At 36.7% G+C, this 23,251-nt stretch overlaps 2 protein-coding genes and 2 long non-coding RNA genes across 6 annotated transcripts; all 4 read right to left on the reverse strand.

Moving 5' to 3' along the window:
- Positions 1-290: 290 nt before the first annotated feature.
- On the reverse strand, positions 291-5,111 carry LOC102078948 (uncharacterized). The gene is made up of 7 exons (XM_019363204.2): positions 5,094-5,111; positions 2,636-2,768; positions 2,191-2,511; positions 1,753-2,112; positions 997-1,113; positions 708-757; positions 291-612 (listed from the first exon to the last, which is right to left on the reverse strand). The coding sequence occupies exons 2-7, from the start codon at positions 2,676-2,678 to the stop codon at positions 496-498; spliced, it is 1,008 nt and encodes a 335-aa protein (XP_019218749.1). The 5' UTR covers positions 2,679-2,768; positions 5,094-5,111; the 3' UTR covers positions 291-495.
- A 1,763-nt stretch (positions 5,112-6,874) lies between these two features.
- Positions 6,875-8,715, reverse strand: LOC109203226 (uncharacterized). The gene is made up of 3 exons (XR_002063141.2): positions 8,617-8,715; positions 8,292-8,347; positions 6,875-8,200 (listed from the first exon to the last, which is right to left on the reverse strand). It is a non-coding gene; the product is annotated as an uncharacterized LOC109203226 (long non-coding RNA).
- Positions 8,716-14,886: 6,171 nt separating this feature from the next.
- Positions 14,887-20,431, reverse strand: LOC106098096 (uncharacterized). Its single transcript, XR_002062978.2, has 6 exons — positions 20,390-20,431; positions 16,263-16,596; positions 15,798-16,151; positions 15,557-15,688; positions 15,385-15,422; positions 14,887-15,280 (listed from the first exon to the last, which is right to left on the reverse strand). It is a non-coding gene; the product is annotated as an uncharacterized LOC106098096 (long non-coding RNA).
- Positions 20,432-20,890: 459 nt separating this feature from the next.
- Positions 20,891-23,007, reverse strand: LOC106097518 (uncharacterized). Of its 3 annotated transcripts, none has more exons than XM_019362257.2 (6): positions 22,953-23,007; positions 22,530-22,838; positions 22,004-22,339; positions 21,694-21,816; positions 21,555-21,610; positions 20,891-21,469 (listed from the first exon to the last, which is right to left on the reverse strand). In XM_019362257.2, the coding sequence occupies exons 1-6, from the start codon at positions 22,993-22,995 to the stop codon at positions 21,371-21,373; spliced, it is 966 nt and encodes a 321-aa protein (XP_019217802.1). In that variant the 5' UTR covers positions 22,996-23,007; the 3' UTR covers positions 20,891-21,370. The 3 variants fall into 3 exon arrangements, with proteins under 3 accessions (XP_019217802.1, XP_025760239.1, XP_025760238.1); XM_025904454.1 differs by having other exon boundaries at positions 20,891-21,465; positions 21,992-22,339; XM_025904453.1 differs by having other exon boundaries at positions 21,992-22,339.
- Between the last annotated feature and the right edge of the window lie 244 nt (positions 23,008-23,251).

Below are 23,251 nucleotides of genomic sequence, written 5' to 3' on the forward strand. Positions count from 1 at the left end.
ATTTAACCATCATTTGTTACATTCAGATAAAAAACAAACAAAGAAGACAAAAAAATGAGTAAAGAAGACAGACAAAAACTGAACTGGAGACTTTACCCTACAAACCAATGGTTCCATTTCATCACTGCAGTGGATGTTCATGACTGCATGTACCTGCCAAACCTGTCCAGTTAGTATACTGAGTACTGAAATGATCGTTTTTGTTCTTTTAGGGTTCTTTTTTGCCTGCATTGCCTTGCTTTAAACATAAAAGACACTTTGAGGCAAATGTACATTTATTTATTCCAGAAAGCATGACTACAAAACAGTTCATACAATTAAAACTCAAGAATGCCAGAAATGCAACACAACTAAGTTTAAGGTTTTGGCAGTCCAAATATTTTCAGCAAGATTGAAAATTAACTGTCAACCTTTAAATATTAATAAAAAAACAAACAAAAACAAGATGTCAGGATCAATTTTAATTTCAGGAGATGCTAAACATTGTTATTAACATCAGCATTTAACATGAGAGTAGACACTGTCTTCAGCACACTCTCTCTTCCTTCTTCCTCTTGTTTTTCTTTCAGAGAAATTCAGTGCAGCGTAGTTTAGTTCTTCATCAACGACAGTCTGTGTGGTAATAAAAAAAAACATGTTATCTATGAAGTGACACTTAACATTTTCTGACATATTTGAAGTGAATAACACTAATTTTCATCACTTACTGGTTGGCATGAGGTGTCAGTTTGTGCATATGCTATAGCACTTTCTTTTCCTAAGGATAAACAGAATAATACAAATATATATATTATTGAAATTAACTTAATATTGCATGTCCCTGAGAACCTTTTGTCAAGAAATGAGTTATTTGCAGAACTTACGCACCGCTAGGGCCGTTTACAGTATATTTTACATTATGATTCTGTATATAAAATGGATAAGTCTTTTCATCATTTAAATATAATTTGCACAAGTCTCAGCTTTTAAATATTTTCAGTTTCTCGTAACACTTACTTTGAAGTTTTTTACATACTCTTCGGTTGCAGATGAGGAACACGTTTCCAATGACAGAAATTGCCAAAAATACTATTAATATTGTCAGCTGAATAAATGCTGAATGTGTGGGTGACACTACAAAAAAACAAACAGAAAAATAATTTTCAGCCTTGCTCCTGTTGTTTACAATCTGTCACATTATTACATTATAGAGGTCCCCAAATGCAAATGCGTGGAAAAACTAAACAAACAAAAGACATGCCTTTATTTTTGGGTGACAGAAATATATGTAAAAAAATAAATAAATAAAGAGTCCACATACAAAAGGCAAACAGAACTCAAACAGACAGTTCGACAAAGGACAAGAGAAGACATCACTATTTTTACTCACAGACGCACCAAACCCTAATCAGGGGAATGAGACACAGAAGGGGAAAACAAGGAACAGGTGAACGTAACAAGACAGTAAATAACACTTAGCTATAACTACACAGTGGGAACACAAAGGGAACAAATAAACTAACTATTAACAGAGAATATAAACAGAAAATACAAAGAATAGACTAATAATGAAAAAATTTAAATATATACAATAAACACATCTCCTAAATGTCAAAAAATAACAAAACATTAACAAATATTTACACATTACATTATCAACATATTTGGCATATAACTTCCAGTACTGAACAGCAATGTCACCCAATGATGACATTGCTGTGAACGTTCACTAAACATTAGTAATAGTTAATTAAGATTGATTGATAGAGCTACCTTGAATATCCAGTTTAGTTCCATTTCCAAATAATATCTCCCCACATGAGGCCACAGCACAGTAGTAAGTCCCAGCATCAGACAAGCTGATATTCTTAGAGAAGCGATAAACACATGTCTTCTGATGGTCAGATCTTTTCTCACATTCATTACTTCTATTTCTGTCAGTGTAGATGATGTTTGGAAGAGATTTATCTGATCCATCTCTGACCCAGAGAATATTGAGATCTCCTGGACACGTCTTGTTGTCAGAGTCAGAGAAGACTGAACACTGGAGCGTCATTCTGTCTCCTGGACGGACTGGATTTGATTCTATCAGCAACTTACTGACTGCAAAGTTTGATGTCCTTTGAGTTTTTTCTGTGCAATTACAAAGACATTCTTCAAAACATGAATAGATGAATTTTCAAAGTTTGTAAAGGTAGATTGGCTTATTACCTTTTACTAACAAATACGTCCCACTCCATGTAGTTCCAATCCATTCTGTGTTTGCACAGTGATAGAGTCCCTCATCCTCTTGAACTGTCTTTAAAATGGTCAAGCTGGTAAAATTCTTACCATCGTATACTCCAAATCTTAAGCTCGAAAATCCAGGACCATAATCAACTGTAGATTTATACAGTGTAACTACTAATTTAAGAGTATCCCCGACACTCTGCTTGTACCAGTTGACTCCTCTAATGCTGAGCTCATTGGGTATAGCACATGTCAAGGTTGCTGGTTCACCAAGCTGAACAGTTTTAACTGGAACCAGAGAATCTGAATTAAGGAAAAGAAGGAAAGTAAAACATTTTTTTGACATGGTAACTGTCAATCGCAAATCTATTGGTGTGTAAATTGTTAACATATAAATTTTTTAGACAAAAATAAAAAAAGCACTTACATCCTTCATGAAGACAAAACAATGTAACCCATAAGACGATCATCCTGACACTGCTTCTTGTCGTGGACCTTACTGGTATTTCAGTGAGTGAAGGAAGTGAGATGATCGTTTCAGGTCAGATGGAAAATTGTACCTGATTGGTTAAGCCAGAATACATTCAAATGTACACTTCCTGTCACATTTAACTCCTCCGGTGCTTTGTAAAATGTATTACCTCTCTTTCATCTTCTATTGCAATTGATTGTTCAATTATTACTTTTCATTCAATTTATGTCAATAAAATAAATATTATACTGGGTCTTATGTTACTAATACTTCAAATACATCATAGTTTGCATTTCAGAGAAAATCTTAATGCATTTCCATGACATTTTGTCTCCTGTAGAGCTCAAAGACATCTTGAACCAATGCCCCTTACCCAAAGAAGATCAGAACTAATTAATATAGGTATTTTTATGTAGCAAATTTAATCAGCATTAATGAGATATGTTAATAGAAATCACATATGTCAACTCCATAGTGGAGCTAGAGGTAAATCCAGAATGATGGCGAACTACAAAATTTTAGCCATGATTTGCTTTCTAAATAAAAATAGGCATTCTTTCGTTGCATCCGCTAGCTTGGCAAAACCTAAAATCCCAGTCAGGGATAATGGGTCATTTAATGGTCAAGACAGGCTTTCTTTATCTGACTTGTTGAAAAATTTCATGCATCGTTTTAAAATCTGAGTCACAGTGAAATGAAAGATTGAAATTTTGTTTTAAGATTTCTATATACAAAGAAAAGAGAAATGCCGTTTAAGCAGAGTGTGTAATATCTCACCGCTAGAGGTCAATAGACTGCAGTGAATTGAATGTTGTTTTCTTACTACTATGAATTCAAGTGCATAATCAAAGCTACAGTGGCCACAATAGAACAAACACATTTTAGTGAGGTAATAGAGATCAAACTCTTAAACTGTTCTTCATAACACCCACACTTGGTGGGCCCCGTTTGTGTTATAACCCCTGAGTCACCACAAAAACAAAAACTGGGCTAAGCTTACTCAGATCTAGACATGCTGGGTCTCCATGTCTGTAAAACTTTGTGAAAGGGCTTCAATATCCGTTGATAAGTCAGTAAAGCTCACTTTTATCCAAAGACTGGGATGTTGAGGTGAGTTGTTGAAGATATCCTGAGCTTTTCTGTTGGTAGGCTGCTGTTTCACCAGTCTCTAGCTACATACATAAAATGTGATTAGGCAGAATAGTGTTTTTAATTTCGGCCACTGTATTCAAGATGGTAAGGCAACAGGGCAGTTTCTAAAAATCCGCACCTAAATAATTCTTATCTATTTTCTACCTATGGAAATACATCAGTTTGCTGTAAGATCTATTAATACAGTTATGTTTTTTTGTTTAGAGTAGAAATTGTTTTTTCTGTGAAAAAGATTTAGCTCTGTGTGATGGGGTGTGGTCTGTGGCGTGGCTGCAGGTTATGGGTGGACTAGTGGGTTTGTAGTGTCGTGGGAGACTGGCTGACACAGCTGGGTCCTGTCATTATAATCATGCATCCCCTATTTTTACAGTAGCTGCCAGGGAAGAGAGGAAACTGGGAGCTAAGCGTGAGTCGTACTTGCTACAGTCTTATTTCAAGCCTATATATTATTGGGAAAAAAAGAAAAAAAGTGTGCAAATTCACAATGTTGACAAATGTTGGTAGCCCTGGAGTGCAGGCTTGGCGGGCCCAAAGACTGCACAGGATACATTTTACCCAAACTTCCTTTGCCTTTGAGTTGCCAAATGGCTCCATACAGACAATGCAAATGTTTTCATCTGAGGTCTCAGAATCTTCAGCGTTAGTTTTCAACATTTTTTGGTAGGTTTCTCTTCTCTTTTTTTTTGTGCTTGCCTTTCTTTTTTCCTCAGAAAAAAGAAGCAACAATGCGAAAATAATATCTGTTACTCTTCCATCAGCTTTTGCAGTGATTTGTAGTATCGGCTCAGTGTTACATGAGTTCATTTGCCACTGATCTGACTGATTCGTCCTTCTCTGAGACCCCATTGGATGCTCTTTTTTTAAATATCAGCAGGCATACCTCTAACAGTCTTTTTTTCCCATTATCTAGGCATGCTGTAAAAGTCCATGTATAAGTATATGTAAAAACAATAAACTATTCATACTTTAATGGGAAAGGAATGGTTGTAACACTTTTAAAATATTTGTTACAACCCACCCCACTCCTGTCAGGCATTGTTTAACTAACTGTATTAGCATAGTGGGTTAAAATCAGCAGGGAGGAAATGCATTGCAGTTTGCATAAGAAAGTACAATTTAATATACTGTGATATTATTTTATCTGCAGTTGTTTAAATACCAAACAAAGTTTAGTTCTGCTCAAAAAATTACTTTCGTACATCAAAATCATTTTTTTCGCAATAAAATCTATACGCAGTTGCTTTCAGCCATGACAACCAACCTGTGAGCAGGGGCTCACGATCATGCCTGCCGGGCCATGTTCACTGGCCACGCATCCGACCTTTGGACCAGCTTTGCCGCCACCGCCGGAGGCGTGGGCAGCCACCAGACTGGACATTGCCCTGTCACCTGGTCCGTGCTGACAGCTGACAGCCGAGAGCTGCAGCCAGAATAAATACAATGGCTCTAACACTGACTCTGTGGTCCCGCCATGTCTCAGTCACGCCACACATTTGTATAATGTTTTGAGAGCGTAGGTTATATTGGCTGTGGTTTTTACACATATAGACACACAGGTAAGATGGAACTAGGCTAAGCAGAGATTTATAGATAAAAGCCAACTAACAGGAAAGTCTGCAGATATACAGAGAGGGCCATTTAGCAGCACCATACAGAGAACATAGATGCACATGATTTCCACAGCCGGCCATAAACCAGAAAGCACAATGAGTAGACAGTATCCAATCTCTGTAAGTACTGGCCAGGTGCAATTACACAGCAAAACAGATCACAGATCATAAAAAAAGATGTATAGATCAAGTGTTTCCTTACAGAGAAGAGAAACAAGATTTATTTCTAAAAAAGAAGCTTAGTTTAAGTCTTCGCTTGGACACAAGTATTTCACTTTTAGTTTTAAATGTAGATTACACCAGAATCCAAAGTTTTGCTTTTGCTATCAGCTCTCTATTAATAGCAATATACACTGACCACAAATCACAAATCTCATGGTCTATGTGTTCCCTTTGCTGACCTAGTTTCGGGCCACATGTTGTTTTGTCTGTATATAGTTTCACCTGGTGTTATTGTAAATAAACTTGTGACTTCTATTCTGACTTCAGCTTGTCTGCCCTGGGTCTGTTCTGCCCTTGTGACCACAAATTTTTTATTCGCAGTCACACAAATCCATCTCTCAGTGTCCCATTCCCTTCTTGCCCTTCTTGGAAACATCAGCAGATAGAAATACATTTCAAATTGATCTAGTTTTGTTTTATTTCCACACATGTGGATACAAGATAGTAGTAAGTCTCATCATCAGAGGAGCTGAAATTCTTGCAATAAACACATTTCAGAATCAATAATTTTTATTCGGCCAAGGCCAGGTTTGTGCATACAAACAAGGAATTTGACAGCTTACTTTGTTCTCTGCGTATGTGTGTGTCTCTGTGTGTGTGTGTGTGTGTGTGTGTGTGTGTGTGTTTAAGAAAACAAGTCACAGATGGTCTTTGACTAGTTCCATTAACTGGAACTAGGCTTGCCCCCTAGTTCCAGTTAATGGTGGAGTTAATGCTTCAGTTTACCAAGATATTTTGGACAATTTCATCCTCCCAATTTGTGGTAACAGTTTGAAGTTGGCTCCCTCGAACATGACAACACACCAGTGGAAGAATTTGACGGACCTGCACAGAGTCCTGATCTCAACCCTATAGAACATTGTTAGGATGATCAAAGCAGAGGCTGCGAGCTAGAATGTCTTGTCCAACATCAAAGTCGGACCTCACAAATGCAGAGAATGGTCAAAAAATCCCCATAAACACACTCCTAAACATGTGGAAAACCTTCCCAAAAGAACTGAAGCTGTTACAGCTGTAAAGCCTGACATTATATTAAATAATAATATAATAATAATAACTTTATTTATATAGCAGTCTTCACAGGATAAGTTCTTCACAATAATATAAATGTACGCAAAACAACACAATCATACAGCACAACTCTAGTTAAAAGCCAGTCTAAATAAATCAGTCTTTAGCTGCTGTTTAAAAGAATAAATACAATCAAGGCAACGTAAAGACGGAGGCAAAGCATTCCACAACCTGGGGGCCACCCTGTAAAAGATCCATCTGCTCTGGTCTTAAAACGTGTTTATGGTACTACCAAAAGCCTTTGATTAGATGATCTCAGGCTGCGAGAGGGAGCGTGGGGATCTAAAAGATCAGAGATGTAGGCAGGAGCATCACGATGCAGAGCTTTAGAAAGTCAGTACTAAGAACCCTGTAGATTAAAAATGACATGTCACTTCATATCTGTGTGAAAGCAGAAAAGTGAATGCTATTGGCAATTTAGTGTATGTAGTACAAGAAATATCTAATGTTAATTTTATGGAGCAAATCCTATGGCAAATCATTTAACAGACTGGGTTCATTTATTCAGAATCAAACATCTCAACCTCATGATTGTGCTCAGGGAGAAGTTAGATGGCAAATAGGCTGATTCGTATATAGCGCTTTTCTACTGTCCTGGAGCACTCAAAAACAATTATACAACATTTTTATTCACCCATTCATACTCTAATGGATGGATCGGAGAACAACTTGGGGTTAGCACCTTGCCCAAGGATATTTGACATGCAGATTAGTAGATGTCCTGCTTTGCTTCCGGAGCTGCAGCCAGTCCCAAGTTAGAATAATACTCTGCCAACTCAGTATGTAAATTTTCTATCTCAATCAACACCAATAGAAGGGTGAACTGCAAAGAATGTTCAACATATCCAGGATTACACCTGTACAAAGAGTTGGATCAGATAATGCAACCTAACAAGGACTATACAATCCACCTTTTTGTGGAAGTTAAATTGCTAAAAACTGAAATAAAAATTGTGAGCCTAAATAAATGTTGATAAGAGTAAAGTGTGAACGAAACCTTATCCCAGCTCTTTTGTTATATGCATTTGAATGTTGAGGTGGGGGGACTGATCGAACTATTAGGCTGAAATCACTGAATCAATGTGATGAAACCATCATGATAATATTGCACTACTGTAATACTATGTATACTCTGTATGTAATACAATGTAATACTATTCATTTGAATTGATTCATCATATTATAAACAAATAACCTGGAAAACAAGAACAGGAAAACACAATAGGAACATTGAATGTAAAGCATCATGTTTTTGGTAAAATTAGTAAAAAATTCTTTGTATTTGTTTATTTTCAATATAAAAGATCAGTACTATAACCCAACCGACACAGATACACTTTCACATTCTGCATTTTACTTGAGAGTACACACTTTCTTCAGTTTCCAGTTCACCCTTCTTCTTCTTTCCTCTTGTCGTTTTCCTTCCAGAGAATTGCAGTGCAGCATAGTTCAGTTCACCTTCAATCTATGTGAAATAATAAAATTCTTATAATTACATCAAGCTGTTAGAAATCATTTTAGTGAAGTAAAAAATATGATGCCATCTTATTACTTACACTGTCATCCACTGCTTGGCTCAAGTCATCTTGCCTGGCTTGTGACGAGCTGTTTTCTGTGCATAATGGTGATGAAAGAGGAATATTATCTACTTGATTTTTATTTTTTAAAATTAGGTTTCTAACCTGGCTAAGTCAATAATAACTTATTGACCTTGATGGAGTCATATATAATGAGATGTGCATAATGTCAGCAATATTAATAAAAAAAATGTATACAAAGATATGTAAATTTACTTTTACTAATCCTATTTCTTTGAAAGTTACTTTTAATGTTAAAAAGAGTAATATTATTATGATTTTTCATTTATTTTAAACCACTTACTTTTAATTTGTTCACATGCTGCTCCTGGAGTTCGGCAACAGATGAAAATAACATTAAGAACTAGAGAAATAACCAAGCAGATTATTGCTATCACCAGTGTGTGGTTGTCAAACTTCACATAATCCATCCTTGTGATGACTTTTATGGCAAGTAATCAGAGTACTACAGAGTACAAGGGTGGGGCACCTGCAGGTCAGCCATTGCTGTATTGATGTGCAGAATGAACTGTAGGTAAAATCAGGCTGTTCCTTGGTGCATGCCTATGATAGTGGGGAAAGCCAGCAAGGGGAAATTTTACTGATTGGTAAAATAATTGTACTCACAGGATATTTAGTCATAGCTGAAATTATCAACACCCAGGAATTTTTCTAGAAAATGCACCTTTTCTGCCAGAAAATCGTTACAATTACAAATGTCTTCGTATATACATTTTTATTTCCTTTATGTGCAGTGTATCAACACAAAAACAGATAAAAAAAAAGTTTCACACAGAAACTAAAAAACTGGGCTGGACAAAATTATTGGCACCCTCAACTTAATATTTGGTTGGGTGCTCTTTGGAAAGAAATAACTGCAATCAATCACTTCCAATAACCATCAACAAGCTTGCTCCATGTCTCAACTGGAATTTTCGACCATTCTTTTTTGCAAACTACTCAAGGTCTCTCAGATTTGAAGGGTGCCTTCTCCCAACAGCAAGTTTAAGATCTCTCCATAAGTGTTCAATTGGATTTAGATCTGAACTCATTGCTGGCCAGAACTCTCCAGTGCTTTTTCTTCAAACGTTTCTGAGTGCTTTTAGAGGTAAGTTTGGGGTCATTGTCCTGCTGGAACACTTATGACCTTGAACCCAGCTTTCTGACACTGGGCCCTACATTGCACCCCAAAATGTTTTGGTAGTCCTCAGATTTCATGATGCCTTGCACACAGTCAAGGCATCCAGTAGCAGAGGCAGCAAAACATCCCCAAAACATCTTAGAACCTCCACCATCTTTGACTTTTCTTCATAGGCCTAATTAAATTTTCTGTAGACAGTAGAATGATGAGCTTTACCAGCTTTATCTTTCCAAAACTTGTTCTCCCAGACCGATTTTGGCATGTACATTTTGGCAAACTCCAGTCTGTCTTTTTTATGTTTCTGTCTCAGCAGTGTGGTCATTCCTTACAGATGCCGACAGATAGTTCGAGCTGACACAGTTGCACCCTGAGTCTGCAGAACAGCTTGAATTTATTTGGAAGTCAATTGAGGCTGTTTATCCATCATTCGAACTATCCTTTGTTGCAGAGTTTTAAGAATTTTTCTCATCCGTCCACCTCCAGGGGGATTAGCTACAGTGCTATGTGTTGTGAACATCTTGATTATGTTGTGTACAGTGGACAAAGGGACATGAAGATCTCTGCAGATGGACTTGTAACCTTGAGATTGTTGATATTTTTCCACAATTTTTGTTCTCAAGCCCTCAGACAACTCTCTGTTCTTCTTTCTGTTCTCCGTGCTTAGTCTGGCACACTCAGACACATTACAGAATGATAGAGTGAACTTTTCAACATTTTAACTGGCTTCAGGCCTGGTTGCTATATTCCCAGCTTCTTGAATGAAAAAAAAAAAAAAAACTACTTTTTTTTTTTTTTTTACTTCAACCACAAAAGCATCAGGGAATATTGAACTACATCGTAAAAAGAAGACCCAAACCAAGATACAACTAATGGCTTTCGATTGTATTAATCAAGTTATTTACATTTCCAAGTTTGATAAAAGAATATTTATTAGCCATAGTTACTAGACATCGGTGTTAACTAGGCTGATAGCTGTCTACACCAAATAATAGAGGTACTGAACTTGACCTCTTGACCTTGACCTTTATATTTAATTCATTTATTCAAAATAGGTCTCTATGGCCTCTGGAATTGATTTTGATTAGAGCAATTTACACAACAGAAAAACATTGTTGGTATATTAAATCTAAACACTAGGTTGGAAGACATTCAAAACCCCTGTAATCACAATACTATCATCATACTTGCCCTATTACTTGTCAGAGGAATGAAAGCAGCAGAATCCTAACACCAAAAAGTAATGTACTACATCTGAATTAAATGCATAGGTTTCCGAGAGACCTACTGTGCAAAAAAAAAAAAAAAAAAAGGAACAAAAATCTAAAAATAAATAACTGGCACAAGTGTTTACAGAACTTGAAATATTTTGCTTTGTGGCCTAATCACAGTCAACATATTCTGGACCACAAGCCATTGGTCTGACAATGAAGTTGTCACAAAAACCACAACATCACTTGTTCAACTTAAGCTGGAGGCAAGGCAGACGTTTGTGTGTTGGTTGCCACAGCCTGAGACCACGAGCCCTTTCTGCCCCTTCACTTCTTAAACTGACAAAGGAAAAAAGTTTTTTTTTTCATTATACAACTGGTCCTGAACAAATGTAGAACTGATATGCAAATAAAAAATATAATAAATCAAACAAATAAAGAGTTTAAAAACAAAACCATGCTCCCATCTCTTAAAAAGAAAGCAAGCAAAAACTGTCTTATTTTGTATAATCAGCTTTTTCTTTGCATGCAAAGCATTATTTGCAAAAAGAGACAAAGGAACATATATTCACAGTTACCAGTGATAAATGGTGGACACAAACATAAGCATTTCTGCGGTTGGCCTTTCAGCGAAAGCTGTGAGTACATACAGTAGGATGCAAAAGTTTGGGCAACCTTGTTAATAGTCATTATTTTCCTGTATAAATCGTTGGTTGTTACATTTAAAAAGTCAGTTAAATATATCATATAGGAGAGAGACACAGTGATATTTGAGAAGTGAAATGAAGTTTATTGGATTTACAGAAAGTGTGCAATAATTGTTTAAACAAAATCAGGCAGGTGCATAAATTTGGGCACTGTTGTCATTGTATTGACTCCAAAACCTTTAGAACTAATTATTGGAACTCAAATTGGCTTGGTAAGCTCAGTGACCCCTGACCTACATACATACACAGGTGAATCCAATAATGAGAAAGAGTATTTAAGGGGGTCAATTGTAAGTTTTCCTCCTCTTTTAATTTTCTCTGAAGAGTAGCAACATGGGGGTCTCAAAACAACTCTCAAATGACCTGAAGACAAAGATTGTTCACCATCATGGTTTAGGGGAAGGATACAGAAAGCTGTCTCAGAGATTTAAGCTGTCTGTTTCCACAGTTAGGAACATATTGAGAAAATGGAAGACCACAGGCTCAGTTCAAGTTAAGGCTCGAAGTGGCAGACCAAGAAAAATCTCGGATAGACAGAAGCGACGAATGGTGAGAACAGCCAGTCAACCCACAGACCAGCACCAAAGACCTACAACATCATCTTGCAGCAGATGGAGTCACTGTGCATCGTTCAACCATTCGGCGCACTTTACACAAGGAGATGCTGTATGCGAGAGTGATGCATAGGAAGCCTTTTCTCCGCCCACAGTACAAACAGAGCCGCTTGAGGTATGCTAAAGTACATTTGGACAAGCCAGCTTCATTCTGGAATAAGGTGCTGTGGACTGATGAAACTAAAATTGAGTTATTTGGGCATAACAAGGGGCGTTATGCATGGAGGAAAAAGAACACAGCATTCCAAGAAAAACACCTGCTTCCTACAGTAAAATATGGTGGTTCCATCATGCTGTGGGGCTGTGTGGCCAGTGCAGGGACTGGGAATCTTGTCAAAGTTGAGGGACACATGGATTCCACTCTGTATCAGCAGATTCTGGAGACCAATGTCCAGGAATCAGTGACAAAGCTGAAGCTGCGCCGGGGCTGGATCTTTCAACAAAACAACGACCCGAAACACTGCTCAAAATCCACTAAGGCATTCATGCAGAGGAACAAGTACAACGTACTGGAATGGCCATCTCAGTCCCCAGACCTGAATATTATTGAAAATCTGTGGTGTGAGTTAAAGAGAGCTGTCCATGCTTGGAAGCCATCAAACCTGAATGAACTAGAGATGTTTTGTAAAGAGGAATGGTCCAAAATACCTTCAACCACAATCCAGACTCTCATTTCAACCTACAGGAAGCGTTTAGAGGCTGTAATTTCTGCAAAAGGCAGATCTACTAAATATTGATTTCATTTCTTTTTTTGTGGTGCCCAAATTTATGCACCTGCCTGATTTTGTTTAAATAATTATTGCACACTTTCTGTAAATCCGATAAACTTCATTTCACTTCTCAAAAATCACTGTGTGTCTCCTATATGATATATTTAACTGACATTTTTTATTGTAACAACCAACGATTTATGCAGGAAAATAATGACTATTAACAAGGTTGCCCAAACTTTTGCATCCTACTGTAGCTGCTTTGTTTCTGTTTCACTCTCTTCTTTATTATCAGGAAGTTGGTCTTGCAGTACTTTATCTACTTTAAAGAGGCAAGTGGAATAAAACTATAACGGTTGTAATAATATGTATAAGTGAACAGCTTATAAGAGCTGTGAAACAGGAAGGAACAAGTGTACATCACACTGTGACAGTTTTTTCTTTTCTGTGGTTTTTCTTAGCTGCTGGCAGAAGAGGGGAGGTGCTAATCATTTATCCCTTCCTGGTATCCATGGCAATGTCTTCAAATGTTTGCTATATTATTAACCATACTTTTGAAGTGTTATTTTCCTACACACCTCACTTGTATAGTTGGTGATAGGTGGTTGTAAATGCTTGTTGCTTAAAATCACAAAAAAATAAACAATATTTGTGCTCTGCGTGGCATTAAAGTAAAACTAAATCATTTTGGTTTGTCTATATAAAAAGAGTCTTGTAGGTGCTTTGTCATATCATATCCTGTTGAAGGGCACAGTGAGCTCTGTTCTCAGTAAACAGCTTCAGTGTTTGGTCAAAGAGTGGAGAAATGGCCCACCAAAGCCTTTGTCTGTCAGTGTAGTTGTTGCATGTGGCTTTGCTTGTTTTGTGTTTTTGTTAAGAGAACAATGCAGAGGGCCTTAGAAAGTGCTTTTAGATAGATAAAAGATACAATGTAATTCATTTGATTTTATATTTTTAAACATTTCTAAACAATGACATTAACTTTTTTAACCACATTAAATATCAAACTCAAAAATATCTCATGTGTGGAAAGTTGTGGTGGACCAAACACATTTGTCTGCCAGGAGCTGCATGCTGTTAGTTCAACACTGTCACTTCATCAGGTACACTTGTTCACTCTAGCTGAGCTCCAAAAGATATTTGGCATGCAGACTTAAGCAGCCAGGGATCTGATCACCAACCTATTGATTATTAGATCTCCTGACTACAACCACCTCTAACAATTCCCACTTTCTTATAAGGCTTTTGGATGGTGGCGTCAGAATTTGTCTTTAAAAAACAAGCGTGGATCCATCCTGCCTTGTATCATTGGTTCTGGTTGTTTAATGTTGTGAAGGATATTTTCTTAGAACTCCTAGTAATAAATGAGCATTGCTTAAACACCACACAGCCTACTTAAATATTGTTGCTGATCATGTCCACCTCTTTATGACCAGCGTATCCATTTTATGATGGATGCTTCTGGCAGAATAATCTGCTATATTCAAACAATCTCAAACCTGTCTCTTGAAACTGTCAATGAGTTTACTGTGCTCAAATGGTCATGACTGTCACCAGATCTTAATCCAATGAGTACCTGTGGGATGGATATGGATGTACAGCTAACAAATCTCCAGTAACTGCTTCATGCTATCATGTTAATACCAAAGCACCAAAGTCTATGAGGAATGCCTGCAACAGCATCTATACAGGGTAATAAATAATAATAACTGGAATAAAGACAGTTTGGAAAGCAACTTAGGTGTAACTATTTAAACCCCCGGTAAGTCCTTTGGCAAAACCACTGTCTGTCTGCAAGTTTCAGTTTCTGTTACGTTGTCTCTAACTGGACATGGTATGAAGCCAAAAATATAAAGGCTGTTCTCACAACAACTGTATCTCTTTAGCATCAGTTATTGCAGTGATATATCTCATGTGCTCTCTATACTATGACAAAAAAAAAAAAATGCACAGGAGAAGTAGTAAAACTGCTAAGATTTATGTTAAGATTAAGAAGGCTCTACGACTTCCACTATTGGCCATGCTTAAAGCTGTGGTTGAGAGGAAGTCACTGAACAGTCTGCTCTACATCTTTAATAATATATAAAAATAAAATCAAAGAAATTAAAAGGGTGCTCTTTTAAGATAGAGCGTGAGAGAGAGAATGAAAAACATGGAGGACAATGTGGAAATGACCAGAAGGAGCATAGTTTTATTATTATTTATTTTATTATTAAAATGACTGCCTAACTTTTCAGAGTTTTCTGAGATTAAAATGAAATTAAAATCACAATACTAAATACAAGGCAAAAACTGCATATTACACAATATATTGTTATAATATATTGTTCAAATATTACATTAGCATTTTTAGAAGTGAAACAGAGGCCCTGTGGTGTTTATGGTGCTACATTTTCCCACATATTTTCAGAAAAGCTCAGGTTTTAGTGATTAGCATTTTCCACAGGTAAATTGTTGAACTGCTATAAATCTCTCAGACCAGTGTAGACTGTCTTTTCCTCTGCTTTCCTGGAACTCCTTTGCTCCACTTTGTCAGTTTTTCTCCAGGTGAAAGTTGTTGATGAATAAACCACTGAATCTTCAACTGTCTGTAGAAAAATTGAACATATATCAACACTAAATATCTTGACTATAAATGTATAGAAGTATTTACCTATTAATTTCCCCATTACTTTTCTGACATACACCCTACCTGCTGACTCTGCTCCTCACCACTGACTGTACCAACATCTGTTTGAAACACAGAAATTTTAGCTAAAAGATGCTTTAGGCTGACTGAAACAAACCAATAATATGAAACATATGACATTAGTTTTTGCTAAATACTTTTAGATCAGACTGACGAAAGGGGAAAGTTGTATTACCTTTGCAACAATTACATTTTTTCTCCTTGATGGTATAAATGAGGAAGGCGATAACAACCAGACTTGTAACCAAAACAGCACATAACAGAAAGATGGCTGTATTGGCCTTCTGCAAATTCCATGTGGTGAGTGCTAGAAAAATACATGCACCGTGGAATATGAATTTCGGTAACATTAAAAGCTGATATCAGTGCATAATAATCTATTCAAAAATAATTAATAATAAAATTCTAAAATTTACCTGTAACGTCCAGTCTTATTCCATTACCAAAAATGATCTGTCCACATGTGGCCACAGCACAGTAGTACGACCCGGCATCATCAGAGCTGACATTCTTGGAGAAGCTGTAGACACATTTCTGTGTGAAGGAAGCCTCTTGAATCTTCTCACATTTATCACTGTTTTCATTTGTATAAATTACATTAGGATGAGATTTATCAGATCTAACACTGAACCAAAACACACTGTGATTTCGAGGACATGTTTTGTTCTCAGAGTTAGAGAGAACTGAACACTGCAGAGTCACTGGGTCTCCTGGATGGACATGATCAGATGGAAACACTTGAATGGTATCATTGATAGTTGGTTCTAGTTCTGGAAAATATAAAAGAAGAAATAATTAACACATTCTACCCACTTTTTAACTAACAAAGAAAGAAAAACTAAAATTCACGTTGAAAAAAAACCCAAAGTAATTCAATTCACCTTTAATTCTCAGAAATGTTCCCTTTAAAAATGTCATAGCAAGCAGTTTAACTTTTATGCAGTAGTAAAGACCAGTATCACTTTGATTAACTTCAGTTATTTCCAGAATAAATGTTCCAGGTTCTTGTTTTGTCGTAATGTGAGGAGTCTTGTTAACACCAACATAATCAAAGGCAAATGTTCCTCCCAAGAATTCAGGCCAGCTTCCAGAAACAATCCTGATCCAATACAAGGTAGCATCATAATCAGATGTCGGGCGCGCACATGTCAGAGTCACATTTTCTCCAGCACCAATAGTCTTTGTTCCAAAGAACAGATCATCTGTCTGTGCACCCTGAAGATAAAATGAAGCAGATGAGTTAACAATAAATTTCTGGAGTTAAATTGGAAAAAAAAAAAGCTGACTCTAAACTTACAACAAACTTTGAAGCTCAGTAGTATGCAAAATATGATCAGCATTTTCTGATTAATCCACTTCTAGTTCATTTCCATTTAAGCATACTATAGCAAGCGGTATCTTAATATAATCACATCAAATGGGAGGGAACAATTTCAGAACAATCCGATTGGCTGTTCGTCATGTTGGTGCTTTGCTGTACTACCACAGTGGAATAATATCAACCATCTTTCCGGTCTAAACAACTGAAACAACACCAACAGCACAGTTTTCTTTATGGTGGGTTTCTGTAACTCACACAAAGTGAACACGAGAGATGATATAGTGACTAAAACATTATAAAACTGCCTGTAAATTTCCAAAATACTTTGACTTAATCCCTACTAATATGGTTAAGCTGTGTACCATAGATCACCTTTATTAACTTTGATAACATAAATTAGAGGCCGTAGTGTTCTAAGCTTCCAAAATTTATTTTAAGGTTGAGCCGTGATTAGCATTAAGGTTAAGCTTAAAGTTATGAAACTACTACTTACGGTACTTTTACATTTATTATAATTTTATTATTTATTATTTTAAATGGTACTTCAGGACTTTAGTAATGCAAAATAAGTCATAGAAATAATTGTCAAAAACACTGGATTACATATTTTCAAAAAAACATCTCAAATGCCAATTATGCTAATTTCTTTCATAAATTACATCAACATACGTATATATTTGAGTGCAATTAAGTTCAGTGTGAATGGATTACCAATGATGACCACTTTAATTCCACTTACACATGTAGTACAAAAGTAGATGTCCATGCTACAGTATTGCTTCATGCTGTTGTTAAAGTCATATGCTCAATCACAATGAGAAATGGCAAGAAATAGTGGTGGTGAATGGCCGTTATTTGATGAACATGAGTTACTCTAGCCATTTGCCAGGTGGCATGTATAATTTAAAATTATGGATATGAATGAGACCTTATCATTAAATAAAACTGACATGCTGTTTCATGAGGGGCATAAAGGCTGAAAACAGGTCAATTTTGCCCATTGGTAGGTGGTTTCCAAGCAAAGAGAGAGTTTCATAATATATCATGCATAATTTACCTTTAACAGTGACAAATCAGATGTTATTTTTGTGAAAGAAAAATGATAGCATGGTTTAAATGGTACTAAAGGTGCATAAATGCTAAAAAAATGGTCATCTTAACAAGTTGCTAGGTAGTTGCTAGGCAACATAATGATATCATAATTTATATAGTTAGGAATCTTCATGGGCAAAAGATGTACCACATTGTGAAGTGTAATTGCTGAACTCTGGATGGTCTGAGAGAAGTGGCTTACCACTTACCCAGTTCACTTTGATAAAAATACAAATAATTATTACCTATTACCTAAACTGCTATTTGATCTTTGGCACATACAGTTCAGTCAGTTAGCTCTCTGTAATTCTCTGAGACAATCCTGTGGTCACATCTTCTATGTACACATAGTCATGTGTATATTGACTGCTACAAACACAAAAGGTAATAACTTACAATTATAGATTGTGACTTTTTCATGCCTTACATCTTCTTTTTGCATGTTCTCACAGCAGTACTTGCACCGGAAACACACAACGATACCAATAAACAGGAGTGCTGGTGAAACACTTCTATGTCTGAGAGTTCAAACAAGGCCATGAATACAAAGGGGGTTTTCATCTCATCTCTGTTTGAGTCTCAAGTAACTGATCTTGTACCACTGGTGGAAGGTTGAATAAAACTGTATAATTAATATGAATAATTATTTCAAAACAACTCACAGGAGCTGCCAGAGGGTATGTGAGAAAGGGAAATACACAGAGACCTGCTCAGTCATGCTGTGATCTCTTTTAATCACATGTCACTGTGGGCAATGAGGGAAGGTGTTCATCATTCACTTGTCTTAACTTTGTGTTTCCTTTTCTTTCTTTTAGAAATTGACTTTTAATTGGTTGCCAAACTGTAAACTATACAGTAAGTTTGGCAACTATAAAGCCTCACCAGAGATCATTGCAGTGTGCTTAACCCAGAGCTGTAACAGACATCCATCCAGTTTAAATCAATTATCAATTAAAAATAAAACACGAACATCACGTTTGGACACACAGTTGAATGTGTTTTTTAAACAATGTTCCAAATTAGCAAACACATACAACTGAAATGATCTATTCCAGCTGTTCAACTCAAACTGGCCTGCTGAAGTGCAGCTCTTCCCTCACTTCATGTCTTGTGAAAGATCATACTGAGATCTGTTCTGAGTAAACAACTTCAGTAGGTGGTCAAAGAGCACAGAAACAGCCCACCACAACTTTTGTCTGTCAGTGTAGCTGCTGACTGTGTATCTGCTCATTGTTCTCTGAACTTGTAGGAGGGCAATCAAAGAAACTATAGCTGAACAATATTTAAATGGAAGATATCAGATAGTGGCATTATTATAGAATAGAATAAATAGAATAGAATAGCCCTTTATTGTCATTGTTAATGTACAACAAAATTGTGTGTGCAACTGTGCAAGAATAAAATATAAATAGTAAGCTGGCAGGAATGAATAACAAACGGGAGAAATACATACAATCAAGAGGAATATATAGAAAACACACATTAGACAGCAGGTTGCAAAGTGCTTGGAAGTAGTGCAAAGGACTTGGTCTGACTAAAGTCTTTGTGTGAATGGCCTGAATGATGAGGTTACTTAGACCATGGCTCAAATTGGTCAGGTGGGTGGGAAGGGGTGGGGTGTATATGTGGAGGGAGGATGGGGTGGGTTGGGTGGATAGTGTTTGGTGGGTCCGAATGTTTGTAAATCTGGAGGTGTGGGACCTGATTGACCTGAGGTGCCTACCAAAAGGCACTAGGTCAAACAGGTGGTGAAGGATCGCCTGTGATGGCTCAGACAGATCTGAACGTGTCCTCCAGGGAGGCCAGTTCTCTTTTGAGCAGCGTTAATTACCTTCCGCCAGGCTTCCTGGTGTCAGTTGCAGCCCTGTGTACCAAGCACCCAGGCAGAGGGAGAGCACGCTCTCCACCACCGACTTCTGGGCCAGGTTATTCTTCCACAGGACAGGGAGGATGAGCAGCTGCTGCTGGGCCTTCTTAATTAGAGCTTTGGTTGTTGTGGGTCCAGGTGAAATGATTGGAGATGTGGTTGGATTGGTGTACAGTCATTTGTGTACAACACGTAGAGGAGGGGGCAGAGAATAGAGCCGTGTGGTTATCCAGTGCTGAGTAACAGTGGGGTAAGAGATGTGGGGGCCTGGGAGTCTGACTGATTGAGACCAGTGATTAGGAAATCTTTGACCCAGGAGATGCAGGGACAATCTGAAACTGATCCAGTTTGGTGGTAAGGATGTCTGGGATTAAAGTGTTGAATGCTGAGCTGTCATCCATGAAGAGCATCCTTACATAGCTCTTCGTGTTCTCCAGATGGCTCAGTGATCTGTGAAGGGTGATGGAGACAGTGACAGCATCCTCTGTGGGCCGGTTTGCTCTATAAGCAAACTGGTGGGGGTCGAGGGAGGGGGCTAGGCAGGCTCTGATGTGCTGAGCAGTGTCGGTTCAAAACATTTCATAGCTAATCTTCTCCAGACTTCATGTTTGTAGAGGGAGGGTGGGTTGAGCTGAGGAAGAAGGTGTGTGTGTGTGTGTGTGTGTGTGTGTGTGTGTGTGTGTGTGTGTGTGTGTGTGTGTGTTGGATGCTTGGATGAATGTCTACACCTGATAGGGCTGCTTGTCTGTGAGGAAGCTCTCTATGCTCATCTCGTAGGCCTCTTTTAGTTAATTTAAAAAAAATGCATCACACTTAAGTTGACAGTCAAAAACCTGCACTATTTGTGTATGTTGCTCTATCCATTACCATTACTCAGATTGTGAGAAAAATGTTTTAAAAAATTCACAAAAGTTGACACTCTGGACTTTTAGGAGCAGAATGCTACTCTTAATCGAGCGTAACTACTGGCAAGGACGACAACAAAAAAGCCAATGTAATGTAAATCATTTTTCTCCTGGTTTGCCATTAATATTTAACTGTAAAATAGTTTTTAATAAACAACACAATGTGTTATTTATTTCAAAGCAGCTTACATTGACTGAGAGGTTTCCAGAATGCAAACTTCATAGCTAATTAACATAAAAAAATAATATCTATATCAACTTTTAAAAAATTAACCACAATCAATATTAAGTAAAATCTTCAAGAATTAATTAGTGAGTTGAATCTTGGGTTTAATATGGCTTTAATATCATTGCATAACAGTTTGTTTGTCTGTTAAGAAAGAATAGATCCTTTCTAGTCGCTAATTTCTAATCTGAAGAAGAAGCAGATTAGGAAAGACTTTTTTCCATGGGCAATAAGGAGATTAATCTGTGTCTGTGATTTTAACACCATGACTATTTACAACTGTTTATTACTTTGTACAAAAAAATGCATACATATACAAATGATTATTGTGAAACATCACAATAAAAACATTTTATTTTTCAAACTTTCTACAATGAAAAAACTTTCAGTTGTTTGCATCTGTTGTTTATTTATTATCTTTGAATGTAAGCTATGACAAAAACCTAAAAAATACATTTCATATTTTCTTTAAGTTTGTCCAAATGATAATTTACATTTATACAAAAAAACTTTGTATAAACATTTGTATTCACATTGATGAGTTTGATAGATGTCAATCCAGTACAAGGGCCCTGGCATCAGTGTAGATGCACTCTGCAGGTTTTTGTATGCGTTGTCCTTGATTTGCTCACTTTTTTATAAGTTGCTAGAGAATAAACCACCGAGTCCGAATCTACCTGAGGAAGCATCACATGTTAATATTTACACAGACAGACATTAAAATATTTTTATAGCTCAGAGATATATTTTATGTACATTTACCTGCAGATTTTCCTGATCACCATTTGGAATTACATTTGTTTGCAGACCAACAGCAGCTATATTGTCACATAAAAAGAGCTTAGTTTACTTTTGCAAGTATTATTTGATACACTGATGTACAGTATGAGTGACTGCTTACCATTACAATCCACATATGATTGCCTCTTCAGGTTCTTGATTGAATAAATTAGAGAGGCTATAACAATCAGACTTATAGCCAAAGTAGCACATAAAAGATAGAGAACTATATTGTTCTTGTTGACTGCGGACACAAAATGAAAATAATTAACCTTAAACATTATTAAAATGGTTATTAAAAGTATTTTTCAGTTATTTGATTAATCATGTTTAGATTAATATTAGATTCAAAACTAAAATCAAATCAAATGTACAAATATTATAATTTTCTCCATTATATAAAAATATGATGCACTCGCCTTCAGTATCACCTTTTGTTGTATCTTCAGAAAATGACTCCACACATGTGGCCGTGGCACAGTAATATGTCTGAGAATCGAAGGTGCTGAAGTTTCGCAAGTAGCTGGAGAAGCATTTCATTATTGATAGTCCATCCAAGTTCTTTTCATATTCAGCTCCACCATTTATATGAGTGTAATTTAAAGTGGAGTGAAATTTTTGCGATTTAGCATTCAAACAAAACACCGTATCAGCTGCTGGACATGCTTTATTCTGGCAGTCATGGAGGACTGAACACTGCAGCATGAATGTAGGTTTCTCATGGACGGGATCAGATGGAGGAGCTGTAGAGAAAGCTGGTTTTGGTCCTGAGAAACACATCAATCATTCATGTTTATTAAAAGACAAATTAAAAATTAAATTATGTAAACAGTCCTTTTATTTACACATGTATAAAAGTGTAAACACAAGCAAAAACTTTATACATGTTTTTTAAGTTAGTAAACTATGCAAAGTCCCAAATTTTTATAGGACCTAAAGATGTTTTTGTGTACTTACCTTCAACTTTCAGGAATATTCCACTCAAAATTTTAAAGTCTTGTTTTCCTGTTTTCATACAGAAGTAAACTCCTGTATCACTTTGCTGTGCTTCTGTAATATACAGAACAAATGCTCCAGTTTCTGTTGCAGTTCTAATGCGCTGATCACCACTCTGGAAGGTAAATGACCTTCCTAAGATTTTAGGAAAGTCTCCAGAAACAAGCTTGATCCAAAACAAGGTTCCTACTTCCCTACGGGGGCATGTCAGTTTTATCTCCTTTCCAACACGAACAATCTTGGTCTCAAAAATCTGTTCATCTGAGCAACCTGAGAAAAAAATCATACCTGTCAGTATGACCCAACACACAGAATCACCCAAATCCTCTTCTAAGTTTTCTGACTGTAACACATTTTTAGTACAGGCAATCTACATATACTTACGTCCAATACTAAGCATCAGATATAAATAAAATATATTCCTCATTTCTGGTCTTTCCACTTGGTACTGCTGTATTAAAAACCTAGTGAAATGATTTGTCTAAATATAATCACATGAAGTGGGAGGAAACTATTTCAGAGGAACCTGATTGGCTTCTCATTGTGTTGGTATTCCACTGCGTCGTGGAAACAACATCAACCATCTTTCCAACCTAAGCACATAAAACAACACCAATCGTTGGCTCTGTCATCTTATGTTTGGTTCTTGTTGCGGGTTTCTCAAACTGAAACTTATAGAAAGA

The sequence above is a fragment of the Oreochromis niloticus genome, unplaced genomic scaffold (assembly GCF_001858045.2).
Source record: "Oreochromis niloticus isolate F11D_XX unplaced genomic scaffold, O_niloticus_UMD_NMBU tig00001690_pilon, whole genome shotgun sequence".
NCBI classification, from domain to species: Eukaryota; Metazoa; Chordata; class Actinopteri; order Cichliformes; family Cichlidae; genus Oreochromis; species Oreochromis niloticus.